The 14,047-nt window shown below is 53.3% G+C and overlaps 1 protein-coding gene across 3 annotated transcripts in view; it reads left to right on the top strand.

Moving 5' to 3' along the window:
• The window catches only part of CSMD2 (CUB and Sushi multiple domains 2), a 264,720-nt gene that overhangs the window by 214,549 nt on the left and 36,124 nt on the right, over positions 1-14,047 (top strand). For all 3 annotated transcript variants that reach the window (XM_032709961.1, XM_032709960.1, XM_032709962.1), the window contains 7 exons: positions 433-578; positions 3,001-3,081; positions 3,993-4,106; positions 5,971-6,159; positions 6,946-7,092; positions 8,316-8,504; positions 13,614-13,799. In XM_032709961.1, coding sequence (XP_032565852.1) covers positions 433-578; positions 3,001-3,081; positions 3,993-4,106; positions 5,971-6,159; positions 6,946-7,092; positions 8,316-8,504; positions 13,614-13,799 — 1,052 coding nt within the window. The remainder of the gene's footprint in view (positions 1-432; positions 579-3,000; positions 3,082-3,992; positions 4,107-5,970; positions 6,160-6,945; positions 7,093-8,315; positions 8,505-13,613; positions 13,800-14,047) is intronic.

The raw sequence follows: 14,047 nt of genomic DNA, 5'->3' as shown, positions 1-14,047 counted from the left end.
ATTATCAGCTTCAGGCAGCCAAGGGAGCACATGTAGCTGCTCTGCTTAAAGAGCTTGGGGCCGAATTCTTGGGCTTGTAGCACTCAATAAATGATCTTCAGAATATCCCAGTGCCTGCTCTGCAAACAGGGAGTGACATTCCTTTGGAAAACCAGTCCTAGCTCTTCAGGTTCTGAGTTTAAAAGTGAAGTTCGTGGTTGTAGTTGTCCACTGGGTGAGCACTGTGAGCCAGAAGAGATGATTTTGGTTCTCCTGGGGCAGGGAGAGGGACTGGGGGGTCCAGGTCACTGCCCAGGGAGCTGCTGGGAAATGAAAAGCAGATCTGGGAAAGGGAGGATGAGGAAGGAAGAGCAGGGAGGAGTGGAGGAGGAGGGTTGTTTTCTGAGGTTAAAAACATGTACTGATGCTCTTCTCTCATGTTTCTACCATCAGGGATGGGGCCCAGCAAACAGCCCCCCAGCTGGGTGTGTTCACTGGCAACTCTGCCAAGAAATCAGCCCAGAGCTCCTCCAACCAGGTGCTGCTGAAGTTCCACAGCGACGCAGCCAACGGGGGCATCTTTGCCATTTATTTCTATGGTCTGTATGGCTCTGTCCCGGGGGGTGGGGGGGACATGGAGCAGCTGGGAGGCAGGAATAGTGCTGGGAAAGATGGGAACAAACACTCTTGTTAACCTGGAGCCTTCCCCAAAGGGGCAGTTTTCCGGGTCTCTTCTGCTGCCTGTCAATCCCATCCTCTCCCTGGCACATCCCTCATGGACAGCCCTGCTTGGTTTGCCTAAAACTCCCCTTCCCTGCAGTTTGTGGATGCAGGATTCCCTTTTCCAGTGCTCTGCTAAACCAACTGGATCGTCCTGGGGGCCTGTTTGAAATGATCCAGCGGAGGCACAACTCCGTTCCTCTGGGGAGGAGAAGGATTCCTGTAAATCCCTGGATTACTCAGGGATTCTTTGGTGTGAGGGCAGCAAAATCTTGGGTATTACATTAAATGAGAGCATTTGCTTGGTGGCACTAAACAAGAGCCTGACTCGAAATCGGATTAGCTGACAAGTTCCTGCAGCAAGTGCTGGGATTTGGGGAAGTGCAAATGGAGAACTTGCTCTTGCTTCAGGAATGTGAATTCCATGAATCCCATGCTGAGCCCCTGCAGAAGGGCTGGAGCTCAGCTCTGAGGGGTGGGTGTTCCAGGGACAGGCTGAATTTAAGGGATTGCTGAGCTCCGGAAGGAGCTGATTCCCTCCTGCTCTAAGATTGACATTCCCAGACAATGGAAGAGCTCTGCAGGAAAGGATGGTTTGGGCAGTTTGGCTCAGGAAGGAGCAGGGGGTGGCCAGTGCTGCATTCCCACCCTTTGCTGTGGGAATGGGAGCCCCTCACTGCTGTGGGAATGGGAGCCCCTCACTGCTGTGGGCAGAGCCCCTCAGCCACGGGGCCATTCCCTAATAATAATAATAATAATAATAATAATAATAGTAATAATAATCTGAGGGGGTTTTATATTGAGGTGTAAAGTCTGGGATTGGGACTGGAAGGGATCAGGGGTGGTTTAACAGTCATTTAGAACCTGTAGCCACTCTGGCAACTGCTTGGCCTGTTATGAAAGTCTCATTTATAGAACCATGGGATGCTTTGGGTTGGGAGGGACCCTGAAGATCACCCAGTTCCGCCCCCTGCCATGGGCAGGGGCACCTCCCACCAGCCCTGGAGGCTCAGGACCCCTCCAGTGTCACGTGCTTGTGTTTTCCTCCCCTTGCACACCCAGGACAGGTGAGAAGCCCCTGTGTTCCCTGCAAACACTCTGCTCTCCCACATACTTTTGGAAAAGTATTATCCTGCCCCATCTCATGGAGTAAGGAGATCAGGGCAAGACAACAGGGCATTTTACCACCATCCTCACCTCATTAAGGTGCTGCCAGGCCTGCCAGCCCTCCTGTGGGTGTGCAGAGTTCCACATCCATGGTGGGGTTTGGCAGGAATTGATATTCAGGGGCAACCCCATCTCCAGTCTCTCCTAAATGAGAAGGCTGATCTGAATTTCAGGGGGAAGTTCTGCCTGTCTGGGGTCAGGTGCAGGGGGAGCAGAGAGTGCAGGGAAGTGCTGAGCAAATAGCAGAAAATGTCTGGCATTAATATTCATTTGGTTGCTGGGAACCAATATATCCAATTTACCCCTGCTCAGAGCTCTGGGGTGTTTGTTTTTGTGAGCACCCCCCTTCTCCTGAGCACCTGCTTTCCTTTTGCTCACTGTGAGCTGAGATTTAATTTTCGGTGGAGAATTTGCCCTAAAGAAAATTAATTTCTGCCCCTCAACTGGAGTTCTTCCCGTTGAGCCACATGGTACCCCCAAAAAAACACCTAATGAGGCAAAGAGTACAAATTTTGCCCTGTTTTGCCTTCTGTGAGCACTGACACTGACCTTGCACAGGTCACTCTGTGAACTCCAAGGAGGATCTGCAGTTGGAAGTGCAGTTGGAAGCACCAGCACTCCTGGAATTCTTTCTGGAAGAAATTAATAACTCTGGGTTAAAAAGAAATCAGTGAATTCTGAGATCCCTGTTGAAGGACAGGCATTAAGGATGGAATTCCCTGAGTAATTACTGGAGCTGGAGCTGGGCTGGTTCTCCCTCCTCTGTGACTGCCCAGATCCCACCGAGGTCCCCAAGATCTTCCCTCAGTATCCCAAAAAGGTGCTGGTGGACGTTACCTCACCCTTGGTCACCATTCAGTGCCCTCCAAAGGGACTGACACTGTGCAGGCACCTCCATCTCCCCTGACCTGCACCAGAACCTCCCCTGGACTGACCCAAACCTGATTCCCACCGGGAGTGAGAAACTTTGGGGGACACAAATTCCCGGATCCATCTCCACGGGGTTCAGAGGGCTTTGGCTGCATTTTGCCAATTCCTCCTCCTCGTGGGGAGGGGGAGGGTTTTCCCTGAGTCCATCCTATGGCTTTTCACCCCCAGCTGAACACCTGCTGCTCTTTTTTTTTGCCCTTCCAGCCTACCAGCTGTTCCGGTGCCAGCCTCCCACCATGGTCCCCAACGCCGAGATCATCACCGAGAACGAGGAGTTCAACATAGGTAACCTCTCCTCACCCTCCCATCCCTCCTTCCCCCCTCTCCAGCTGCTGGGAATGCCCTTGGGAACACACACACACACCCTCCCACATCAGGAGCTGTGCCTGACCCTGCCCAACACCAGCACCGACCTGGAGTCAAACTGCTCCCCTTGTCCCGAGGCTTTTGGGACTTTTCCTGTCCCTCTCAGCACAGCTTTGGCTTTTGGGAGAGTGTTTGGGAATGCTCAGGAATCTTTGGCACACTCACAGTTTGCGGGTGTTTCTCACAGAGCCTTGTGTGGAAGCTCAGAGACCTTTATTCCTTTATTTACCAAGAACCTTTTCAGCCACATCCACGATGCTCTTTGTGGGTTTTCTGGGTGTTGCTCACGGTTCCAGCCACGTTTTCAGTGTCTGCAGCCACTGAAGTAGCCAAGATTTTTCTTAAAGGGAAGGGATTTTTCTTGGAGGGAAGTCTCCACCTGAAATAACTTCACAAAATCGTGACAGTCCCAGTGTCACGACAGCAGCTCATCCCAGTGGGATTCCAGCGTGCCTCTTATTTCTGTATTGACACCTTTTATTTCTGTATTTACACCTTTTATTTCTGTGTTTGCACCCTTTATTTCTGTAATTACACCTTTTATTTCTGTGTTTACAGCCTTTATTCCTCTATTTATACCTTTTATTTCTGTAATTACACCTTTGATTTCTTTGTTTACACCTTTTATTTCTGGATTTACACCCTTTACTTCTGGATTTACACCCTTTACTTCTGGATTTACACCCTTTGTTTCTGCCTGTTCTGGGTGGCAGAGGCACAGCCAAGAGGTCTCTGCAGCCCAGGGTTCCCCCATCCCAGGGCACGGTTCAACCTGGATGAATTCCCTGATCCTTCCCTTGGGTTGAAGTGGTTTTTGCCCCTGTCTGCAGGTGACATAGTGAGGTACAGGTGCCTGCCCGGCTTCACCCTGATTGGAAACGAAATCCTGACCTGCAAACTCGGCACTCACCTCCAGTTTGAGGGGCCTCCCCCCACGTGTGAAGGTAAAGCTGGGGGTGCCCAGGGTGGTGGTCCCACAGTCCCTGCACTTCCCTGCCCAGGGATTGTTCCCAAGTGGGGGGATGGCTGAGGGAGGGAGCTGGGGGAGGTTTCCTTGCACATTCTGCATCTTTGGGGTGAATTCTCCCCATCTCCAGGGTCCCAGGAGTGCTAAACTTCCCATCAGGACCTTGTGAGGAGGGAGGTGAGACCCCCCCTGTGCAGGGCAGGGCTGAGCTCCTTGGCTGGGCTCCCCCAGCACCCAGTGAGCAGCAGGGAGAGGGTGACTGGGGGGTTTGGTGCAGCAGCTCTGATAAACCATGAGGGAAGGTTCAGAGAATCACAGAACATCCTGAGCTGGAAGGGACCCCCAAGGACCATCCAGTCCAACCCCTGGCCCTGCCCAGACACCCCAAAAATCCCCCCCTGTCCCTGAGAGCATTGTCCAAACCCTCCTGGAGCTCTGGCAGCCTCGGGGCTGTGACCAAACCCCAGGGAGCCTGTTCAGTGCCCAAAGTGTTCCAATTCCTGTTCCTCCACCCCTTGCTGGCTCCAGGGATTCTCTGGGCTCTCCACATGGTCTGGGGGGGGGGGTTGCCTCGTGCTGGGTACCCCTGGATTGTACCCCAAGTGTTCAGGGAGGCACTTGGAGCTTGTCCTTCCCCAAGCAGTGCTGTGACACTGCTGCACTCTCCAGGCCACTGGAGATGTCCTTCCCTTGGGAAGGGGAGGAGTGCTGGGCTGCCAGAACCACAGGAACAGCTGGAGGAGGAGCAGGCAGACAATCCTAAAGGAACAGCTCCTCAGTCAGTGCCACGGAATGTCTGACACAGGAGAGGAATGAAAGGCCCAGCACGCTGGTTGTACACCTTGCTGCTGCTCAGGAGGGATCCCAGAGATGCTTCCCTGCTCCCATGTTCTTTTTTTTATCCTCTGCCTTCCTGCTGGGGCTTTTGTTCACTCCAGCAGCGATTATTTCATCTCCTTCATTCCCTCCTATCTGGGCATTTTTACCATATAATGGGATATTTTTCTATGGCTTTATTCGCTCTGAAAAAGCACGAGCTGAAGGAGAGGAAGGGAGGTCATTCAATTATTTACTGGTGGTTGTTAGCCTGGGGGTAAAGGGACTGCTTAAATTACATCTGGCCACCAATTTCTAGAGGTCAAAAAATCACTGATGGGATTAAGGATTTGGAAAGAATACACTGTTCTTTCTGGGTACTTCTGGCTATTTTCTATTCATACGAGCCCAGCGTTTGCACTGGGGTTTAGTGGCAATTATGGATAAATAAAGATCCCTTTCTTTGTGCTTTCTGCTCCCTCTGTGTGTGTTTACCCCCTCTTTTGGGGTATTTTCGTTGGCCTTTTTGTCTGTAGTGCTTTCAGCTGGGTTTTGTATTTCCAGGAGCTGAATGGGGTGTAGTGATTAGAGGAAGGAGTTGGAGTTCTTATGTCCCAGATAATGACTCCGTGGGTGACCTGAGATAAACCTGTAGTTCCACACTTTGTTCTAACCCAGGAGAGAGCGTTTCCAGGGATTCCTGGGGAGCCTTTTGTCCCTCAGGGACAGTTGTTTGGTTGTGGGGCTGCTCATTTTGAAAGGGATGTTGAAAAGCTTTGTTTGCACTGTTGCTTTTTGCCCCTTTCTTTGAATGGGACAGTTGTTGGGATTTGTGGGAACACAGCCCAGATCAGGCTCTGGGGGTTCTCCATGAGCCCCAGGGGCCAAGGTGTGCAGAGCTGTGCTCTGCCTCGGCCTGGCTCATCAAGACAGACCTTCTTGGCCACAGTATCTTGTGTTTTCATCCTCCCTCTGACAAACAGGAAAATTCCCTTTGTGTTGTCTCTCCTCCACGTTTCCTGCAGTTCACTGCCCCATGAACCAGGTGATGACAGACTCCACTGGTGTGATCCTCAGCCAGAGCTTCCTGGGGAGTTACCCCCACTTCCAGACCTGTTCCTGGGTGGTGAAGGTGGAGCCTGGGTACAACATCTCCCTCACCATCGAGTACTTCCTCAGTGAGAAGCAGTACGACGAGTTTGAGATCTTTGATGGTAAGAGATCCACCCCCTGGGCCTGGGGGGGTTGGAACTGGGTGATCTTTAAGGTCCCTTCCAGCCCAAACCACCCCGTGATTCTGTAATTCCGTGACTTGGTGGCAGTCAAGGGGGAAGGAAAGGAATGACAGAGGTTTGTTAGTGGTTATCCCTGTTCCCAGAGCACTCCAAAGTCAGCTTCCCACTGCACTGCCTGTAACCTTCTGCTGAACTTGGAGCTCCTCCTAAGCCTCATCGATTCTCTGCATAAGAAAACATCAGTGATTTGATTTTTGGATGGATCTAAAGTGGTTTTCGAAGGGGCAGGAGTTAGCGAGCTCCTGGGAGGAATGGGAGCAGGGATTGCTGCCAGGGATGAGCTGGGAAGGTGGGAATTCTCATCCCTGAAGACCAGGCAGCCCAAATTCTCTAGGCCCACGAGTTCCCAGGGTTGGAGAGGGATTTCAGGCCCAGAGGGGGGATCTGTCAGCATTCCCAGGGAAGCAGCTCCATGACCAGTGCAGAACACGAGTGCTGTGCTGGTGCTCCTGGAGCTGCCCCGCTGGGACCTGAGCCTGAGGCATCTTGCCTGGAGCAAATCCTGGTCTTCCTGTGATCAGCTGGGCTCTATTTGCCGTGGGGTTCCCAGGAGCCAGTGCCAGCCCTGCCAGACTCGTGTTCCCGGGATCACAGCGACGGCTCCGGGCGGCGACTCCTCAACGCTCCTGTTCCTCCTGTTCCAAAGGACCACGAGTGACTCTGTGTCAGCCCTGACTTTTCCCTGTTCCCTCCTTCCCCCCCCAGGTCCCTCTGGCCAGAGTCCCCTGCTCCTGTCTCTGAGTGGGAACTACTCAGCCCCTCTGACCGTGACCAGCAGCGGGAACAACGTCTTCCTCCGCTGGTCCTCGGATCACGCCTACAACAGGAAAGGCTTCAAAATCCGCTACTCTGGTGAGCTCCCAGCAGGGCTGAGGGGGCTCCTCCTCAGCCAGGGGTCTCCACAAAGTTCCTGCAGAGGGGCACAGACCATCTGTGAGGGCAGAAGCTGCCAAGGAAAGGCAGGTTGTGCCCAGGAGAAACCTCGAAGCCTTGGCTGGTTTCTCCACCACTCTGAAGAATCAGAACCGAAATTAAAGAGTCATGACCAGGGGAAAGTCCAGGAAGAAACCTTGAAAAGCTTTGTTTGCACTGTTGCTTTTTGCCCTTTTCTTTAAATGGGACAGTTGTTGGGATTTGTGGAAACACAGCCCAAATCAGGCTCTGGGGGTTCTTTGGTTGGCTTCTCAACTGCTCCTCAGAATCAGAACCAGGATGTAGAGTGTCATTGATTCCAGGGGGGGTTGGATTGGATATTGGAAAAGGCTTCCTGATGAGGGGGTGGTCAGGCATTGGAATAGGCTGCCCAGGGAAGTGGTGGAGTCATAGCCCTTGGAAGTGTTCAAAAAATGTGTAGATGTGGTGCTTGGGGATGTGGTGTGGTGGTGGGTTAATGATTGGACTTGATGCCCTTTGAGGTGTTCTCCAACCTTAATGATTCCATGATTGTATAGATGAAGTGGTTCTGGATCTGGATGAAGGAAACCCATCCCAAAGATTGCTGTGTTCCTGAATTATCATGTGCTCTCGTTGTGAGATGTTGGAAGATGAACATCCCAAAACATCAGCACCTGTGTCAGGAGCTGCACGAGGCACAACTTCCCTGTGGCTGATGGTGTCTCACGTGGTTAAACACACTGTGCTCAGGTGTTCTCCTCCAGCTCTTGGGAGCAGGACCAGGGGCTCTTGGTTGCTCACTCAGCACAAACCCACTGCTGAAGAGCGAATATTTGCTGGGAACTCCTTCAAATGAGTTACCGTGTTTCAGAACTTGGCAAATCTTAATTAATGGAAGTTATAAAACCGGGTTGAGAACTTGCCAGTACGTCCTAAATAAATAATGACTTTACTCAGTAAATGAATTAAGTAATATTTAATTATCAGAAATTAGTCTTTATTTCCAGAGCTGAGTGAAACTTGGACTGGAGCCCCTTTGCCCTTCCCCCTTTGACTTTATGTTTATCCATCACAGATCTGGCACAGCCTCAGGTCGGGGTGTAAGTCCCGAAAACGGGAAGGGAATTCCCTTGCTGCTGCCCCATCCAGGGGCTGATTTCTTTTCTCCTGCCCCTCTCCAGCTCCTTACTGCAGCCTCCCCCAGCCCCCAGCCCACGGGATGATCCTGAGCCACACCGGGCTGAGCCCTGGCAGCTCCGTCCGCTTCGGCTGCGACTCCGGGTACCGCCTGGCCGGGCACAGCACCAGCACCTGCACCCAGCACCCCCAGGGCTACTTCCACTGGAGGGAGGCCATCCCTCTGTGCCAAGGTGAGAGCACTGAGCTGTTATAAAGATCCAGCAGCTGCGGGGAGGACGGAGGAGGCGGCGGTCAAATTACCAAAATATCGGAATTCCTCTAATTCCCCGTTGAGTCGGGCATGCAGGTGGGCACTGAGGGGTGATCCTCGTGTGCAGGTCCTTGGGAGTAGATGGGCAAAGAGGGAAGGGAGTAAGTGTTTGGGGACATTGAGAATGGGTGATTAAAAAATCATCTGTGTGAAGGCTCCCAGGGCAGAAGTGTTTGAACCCTCAGCGACCGCACAGCCAGGCCTTGGTTGAGAGTGGGAGAAGCTATTGCTTGGGAGGATCTGGAAAGGCCTGGGAGGATCTGGAAAGGCTGCCAGGAGTAGGGGTCCTGCTCTGTTTTAGTGGCTGGAACTTCCTTCAGTAATTCTGGAAGTGCCCTCTTAGGTCTGTTTGTGTCAACGGGGGGCGAGAAATTTCTGAGGGTTCACGTGGTTCCTGTTGGCTTCATCTAAGATTTAGGCATGTGGTTGTTCTTTCCACATTTCCTCCTAATTAACCATAATCTCTGTGACATGTCATGCCCAGCATGGAGCAAATTCCAGGCAGGGGAGGGAGGGGGGACAGGGCACTGTGCCCCGGCGGGGTTTTGCTTCTGTTCCATCCCATTCTCTCTCTGTTCATTTTCTGATTGCACCTTTTTCTGCACCCACCAATCATCCCCGTCCCTTTGTGCTGCTAAAATGCCCATCTTTATTCTGATGAAGCCTTTCAGTGTCTTTGAACATTCATCCATGTTCCAAGGGGACCGAGCGCTGGGGATTAATATTGCATCGACTTCCCTGGAAACCAGCCAGGGAACAGAGACAGCACAGGCACCACCAGCTCACTGCAGTGTCTGCACTGCTGGCCAGGCCAGGCTGGAGGGAAAAGTGGGATTGTTTAGTGTGGGAGGTACCAAGAAGCCCTGAAAAAAATCCTTTCTGTGCTCCTGAATCGTTCGGGCCCTTCGGGAGTTGCACCTCTGAAGGGCGGCTTTGTGCCGTGGCTGCTCGTTTCCCTTTGGAGTTGATTTAGATGTGAGTGGAAAGCAGTAAATGGAGATCCTGCCACCCCATCCCACTGGCAAAGGGGTAGTTGGGAAGCTGGGCATGGGCTCAGGTAGGGATTTAGCCTCCCTGAAAACAGGATGGGGCAAAGCCAAGTGCTGGAAGGAGCAGCTGAACAGCACAGCGAGGGCTGTCATGGCAACTGTGCCTCCCTTAGCCCAGAGCAAGGGATCCCTCTGATTTACTGCATCTTTTTTTTGAAGGAGAATCATGTAATCCAGAACAGGTACAAGTGCTGCTCAGCTTCACTGCCCTGCAGTGCTGCTGGAATGTCACCTGAGCCTCGTGTGCAGCTCCAAAAGCTGGATTTACTTCCAGAGGGGTAGTGCTGTGTGGGGACTGGGTTTAAAATGGGAAGGAGGGGAGGAGATCCAGGGGGGATGTGTGGGGAGGTTGGGAGAGGATGTGCCTGGATGGGGTGACCCTGACAGCCAGGGTTCAAAACAGAAACAAGTCCCTGAGCAGCAGTTCCCAGGTCAGCAGGGAAGGAATCAGAGCCAGACCATCCATGGCTTGTCCCTAACAGGCCTGGAAATGTTGGGAAGCTCCTGTGGTGTTGCTGAGCACCCCAAATCTGCACTGTGGGCAGGGATTTCCCATGGGAGCTGCACTGGGAGCACCAATTCCCATCCTGCACCTTCAGCTGAAGGTGTGACATGTCAGGAGCATGATGGGCACAGTCCATGGTGCCACTCCATGGCAGAGAAAGAATTTGGGGGCTGATTCCCAGCATTTCAGGTGGGTTCCTGATTCAGTTTCCCCTTGGGAGGGGTGTGTGTCCCCACTGACTGTGCAAAGAGCAGCTTGCTCAGGATCTTGGTGCTGGGTGTCCCTCTGGAAGAGCCTGTCTTCCTCCAGCAAGGAGAACTTGCTGGGCATGTTAGATCCTGAGGCTGAAAGAAGCCCTTGGGGCAAGTCACCCTTTGTGTTTCCTTGGATTTCTATCAGGAATCTTAACCCTGGCCAGTGCCTTGGGATGGGTGAGTGAGCAGCAGTGAGCCAGAGCTGGGAGAGAATTGGTGGAGGAGCAGCTCCCCCCCAAGGCCTGGAGCAGTGGCCAGGGCTGGCTCCACTTTTCCTTCAGCTACATAAAATCCAACATCCTTTTTTTTTTTCCCCTCCAGATTGCTGTCTCAAAGCCAACTGGCAGTCTCTTGCTTTGGGCTGTGCTCAAATTCTCATCCTTTCAGGTGGCCGGGACCTCCCAGCAGAGATTTGGGAACAGTATAAATTACCCCCCAGTCAGCTGTGGCAGGAGGAGGGGAACTGGGGTGCCCATAAACACTCAGTCTGGTTAACAAGTGCCATTTCCCAAAGCTCCTTTCTGCCAGCTCATAATCCTCTCCCCCTTCCCCATCCCCTCTGAATAATCTTTACTACGTGCTCCGTCCTCGCTGACATTTCTGGAGGCAGCAGAGAATATTCTGCAGGGAATAATCCTGCCTTGGCACAGAGGGGAGAACACTCCATGATCTAATACTGCCTTCTCTCTCTCTGCTGCCTATTTTTAAGCAACTTTGTTTTTGGAATCCCAGCTGCAGCCTTGCTTTCCCAGCCTCTGTCCCTTCTCCCAGCAGACAAGAGTTCCTGCACCTCTGAGCCCCCAGAGCTGCCCCTTCTCCTTTTGCCCTGGACCCTGCTCTCTGTGGGTGACTCTGAGCCAAACACTGCTTTGATTTGCCCTGGAAGAACCTCTGCCATCCCTGGTTCTGGGGGATCCTGCCCACAGCTTGAGCCTCTGGAGCAGGGGTCAGGTTTATTGCCACTCCAAAAATCAAACATCTCTTGCTTCGTGTGGGGCTCTGTAAATAAAAACTTACTAATGTTTGCAGAGTGACAGAGAGTAGGTTTAAGTTGGATATTGGGAAGGAATCCTTCCCTGTGAGAGTGGTGAGGCCCTGGCACAGGTTGCCAGAGAAGCTGTGGATGCCCCATACCTGGAAGTGTCCAAGGCCAGGCTGGACAAGGCTTGGAGCAACCTGGGCTAGTGGAAGGTGTCCCTGCCCGTGGCAGGGAGTGGGACTGGATGGGCTTTAAGGTCCCTTCCAACCCAACCCATCCTGGGATCCTCTGAAATGAAGGCAAGAGGGAGCTCAGCCTCTCTGAGCTGGAGCACAGCTGGCCCTGGGCTCCCTTCCCTCCCTGGGCCTCACTTTCCTGGGGGCAAATAGTGGGGATGAGTTCTGGGGAAGCCTCAGGCTGCAGAAGAGAATGGAAGGGAGAAGGGAGAAGGTTTTGGTGGGGTTGGTGACGTGGGAAGGGCTCAGCTTCCCCCCCAGCCCCCGTGGCCGGATGCAACGGAAAGGAATAACAGAACTGCAGGGTGGAAGGGAAAAGGTTGGGCTTCCCAGGTCCCCTCTTTTCCCTGGGAATGAAATTGGTATTCAGTGTGGCTGCTTGTCTAGACACCCAGCCTTGGAGAGAGCTCCTGAGCCCGCCGGAGTGACATCCCTGTGATTATCAGCCCAGCCAGGGATGTGCCTGATCCTGCAGAACTGCTCACACCTCTGAGCAACACCAGCCCCTGCCAGCGCTGGGGGATCCTGCTCCAGCATCCCAGGAGGAGCAGGAGTGGGATAAAAGCTGCTTGGACCTTGGGGGAGTGGTGGGAAGCTCCGGGGCTGTGCTGCTGCTGCTGCACACACTCATTTGGTGTCTCTTCTCCAGCTCAGTGGGGTCCCTGTCACCACAGGGTCACTTCTCTAAGGTTGCTGGTTTTCCAGCCCTGGTTGTTGTGCAGAGGGAATGACGGGAAGGTGAATGTGTTGGAGTGTCAGCACTTGGGTCAGGAGACACAGGCTCAGCCTCCAGCTCCTGCACGAGGAGCAGGAGCAGCCCTGGCTCCTCCAGGAGGGGATGGATGTCCCTCAGAGCAGTTTGGAAATGCAGACAGGGGTGGGTTTGGTGTTGGCCTGCAGGGCTGTGCTCTGTGGCATCTCCTGCTCCTCTCAGAGCCCCACAGAGGCATTGGCAGCCCACTGGCTGGTGGTCTCCCAGTGGAGCTTCCCCTTGGCCATCCCACCCTGTCCAGATGGGTCGGTTAGTCACCTCCAGCTCCAGCAAGATGGGCTTCCCCAGGGCCAAGGCTTGGAGAGGGATGGGAACCCACAGGGGGGTTTTGGAGGCAGGTCTGGGTTTGGTTTCCCAGCTCCTTTGAATGCTGAGAGAGAAGAGCAGCTGTGAGTGAGGGGCTCCCAGCGCTGGCATTCCCAGGGGAGGGAAGGAGGGTGTCAGGGCTGCTCGTGTCCTGCAGCAGAAGTGAATGTGGCTCTGCTCTGTCCCTCTCTGGGGCCTGCCTGTCCCCTCCATGCCCTGTTTGGGGCTCCCCTGGCTGCAGAGCCCAGGGTTTCAGCAGGAGTGGTGCAGAGCCTCCTCTCCCAAGCACTTCCATCTCTTGGCTCTGTGCCCGTTTATCCATTTTTCCCCTGAACACCCCCCCCTTTACCTCCTCAGCCGTAACTCTAAATTTAGCCTTCCTTCTGCCACAACATAATTACACAATTTGCTGCCTTATGTAATCCAGAAGTGCTCTTGGAGAGGGGTTTGGAGTTGTTGCTGCTGTGGGATGTAAATACAAAGCGTTCTCGCTATCGAATCCGTTATCTCTGTGTGAAAACTTTGGAGTGCTGTGCTGATGCATTTTGTGTTACAGATATTATGGAAAGTACAGCCAGAGTTCTCTTCCAGGAGAAATTGGAATTCAGTGTTGGCTTTGCTGTTACCCTGCTGATAGGGTTGAAAAGATGATCCTCTGTGGAAGTGGACATTCCCTGCAGCTTCTGGAGCTGTTGTGAGAGTTCAGGAAGTGTTTGGGTGATACTCTCAGGCACAGGGTGTGACTTTTGGGGACAGTCCTGTGCAGGGCCAAAGGTTGGACTTGATGATCCTTGTGGGTCCCTTCCAACTCAGCACATTCTGTGATTCTGTGAATAGGAGGGTTTGGGAGCTGCACTTCGGGCTCTCCACAAATCCAGGATAAAACGGGAAGCTGACTGATTTCTGGGCCGTGTTTTTTTTTTCCCAGCTCTGTCCTGTGGAGTTCCTAGAGCCCCAAGGAACGGGGTTGTCTTTGGCAAGGAGTACACAGTGGGCACAAAGGCTGTGTACCACTGCAACCAGGGCTTCCAGCTGCAGCCAGGATCGGAGCCCAGCACCGAGTGCCTGCAGTCGGGGCAGTGGAGCAACGGGAACCAGCCCCCCCAGTGCGTGGGTGAGTGTGGGAACAGCACATCCCACCGGGAATTCTGGCTGTCCAGTCAGTGGTGTCTCCCACCTGTAGCATGGATGGCTTTGCCCCGTGGGTGTGGTTGTTCAGGACACCGTGTTTCTGATCCTGAGCAACTGGAGAAACGTCCCCCCTGGTGGGGTTTTGGTTTCCCACCTGTCCGGGTGGTGTCTCCGCACTGAAAACCCACCACACTCACAGAGTCACAGAGTCTGCTGGGCTGGGAGGGACCC

Source organism: Chiroxiphia lanceolata, chromosome 24 (genome assembly GCF_009829145.1).
Source record: "Chiroxiphia lanceolata isolate bChiLan1 chromosome 24, bChiLan1.pri, whole genome shotgun sequence".
In the NCBI taxonomy this organism is placed as follows: Eukaryota; Metazoa; Chordata; class Aves; order Passeriformes; family Pipridae; genus Chiroxiphia; species Chiroxiphia lanceolata.
The sequence above is the reverse complement of the archived record's forward strand: the minus strand, read 5'-3'. Positions and strand labels throughout refer to the sequence as shown.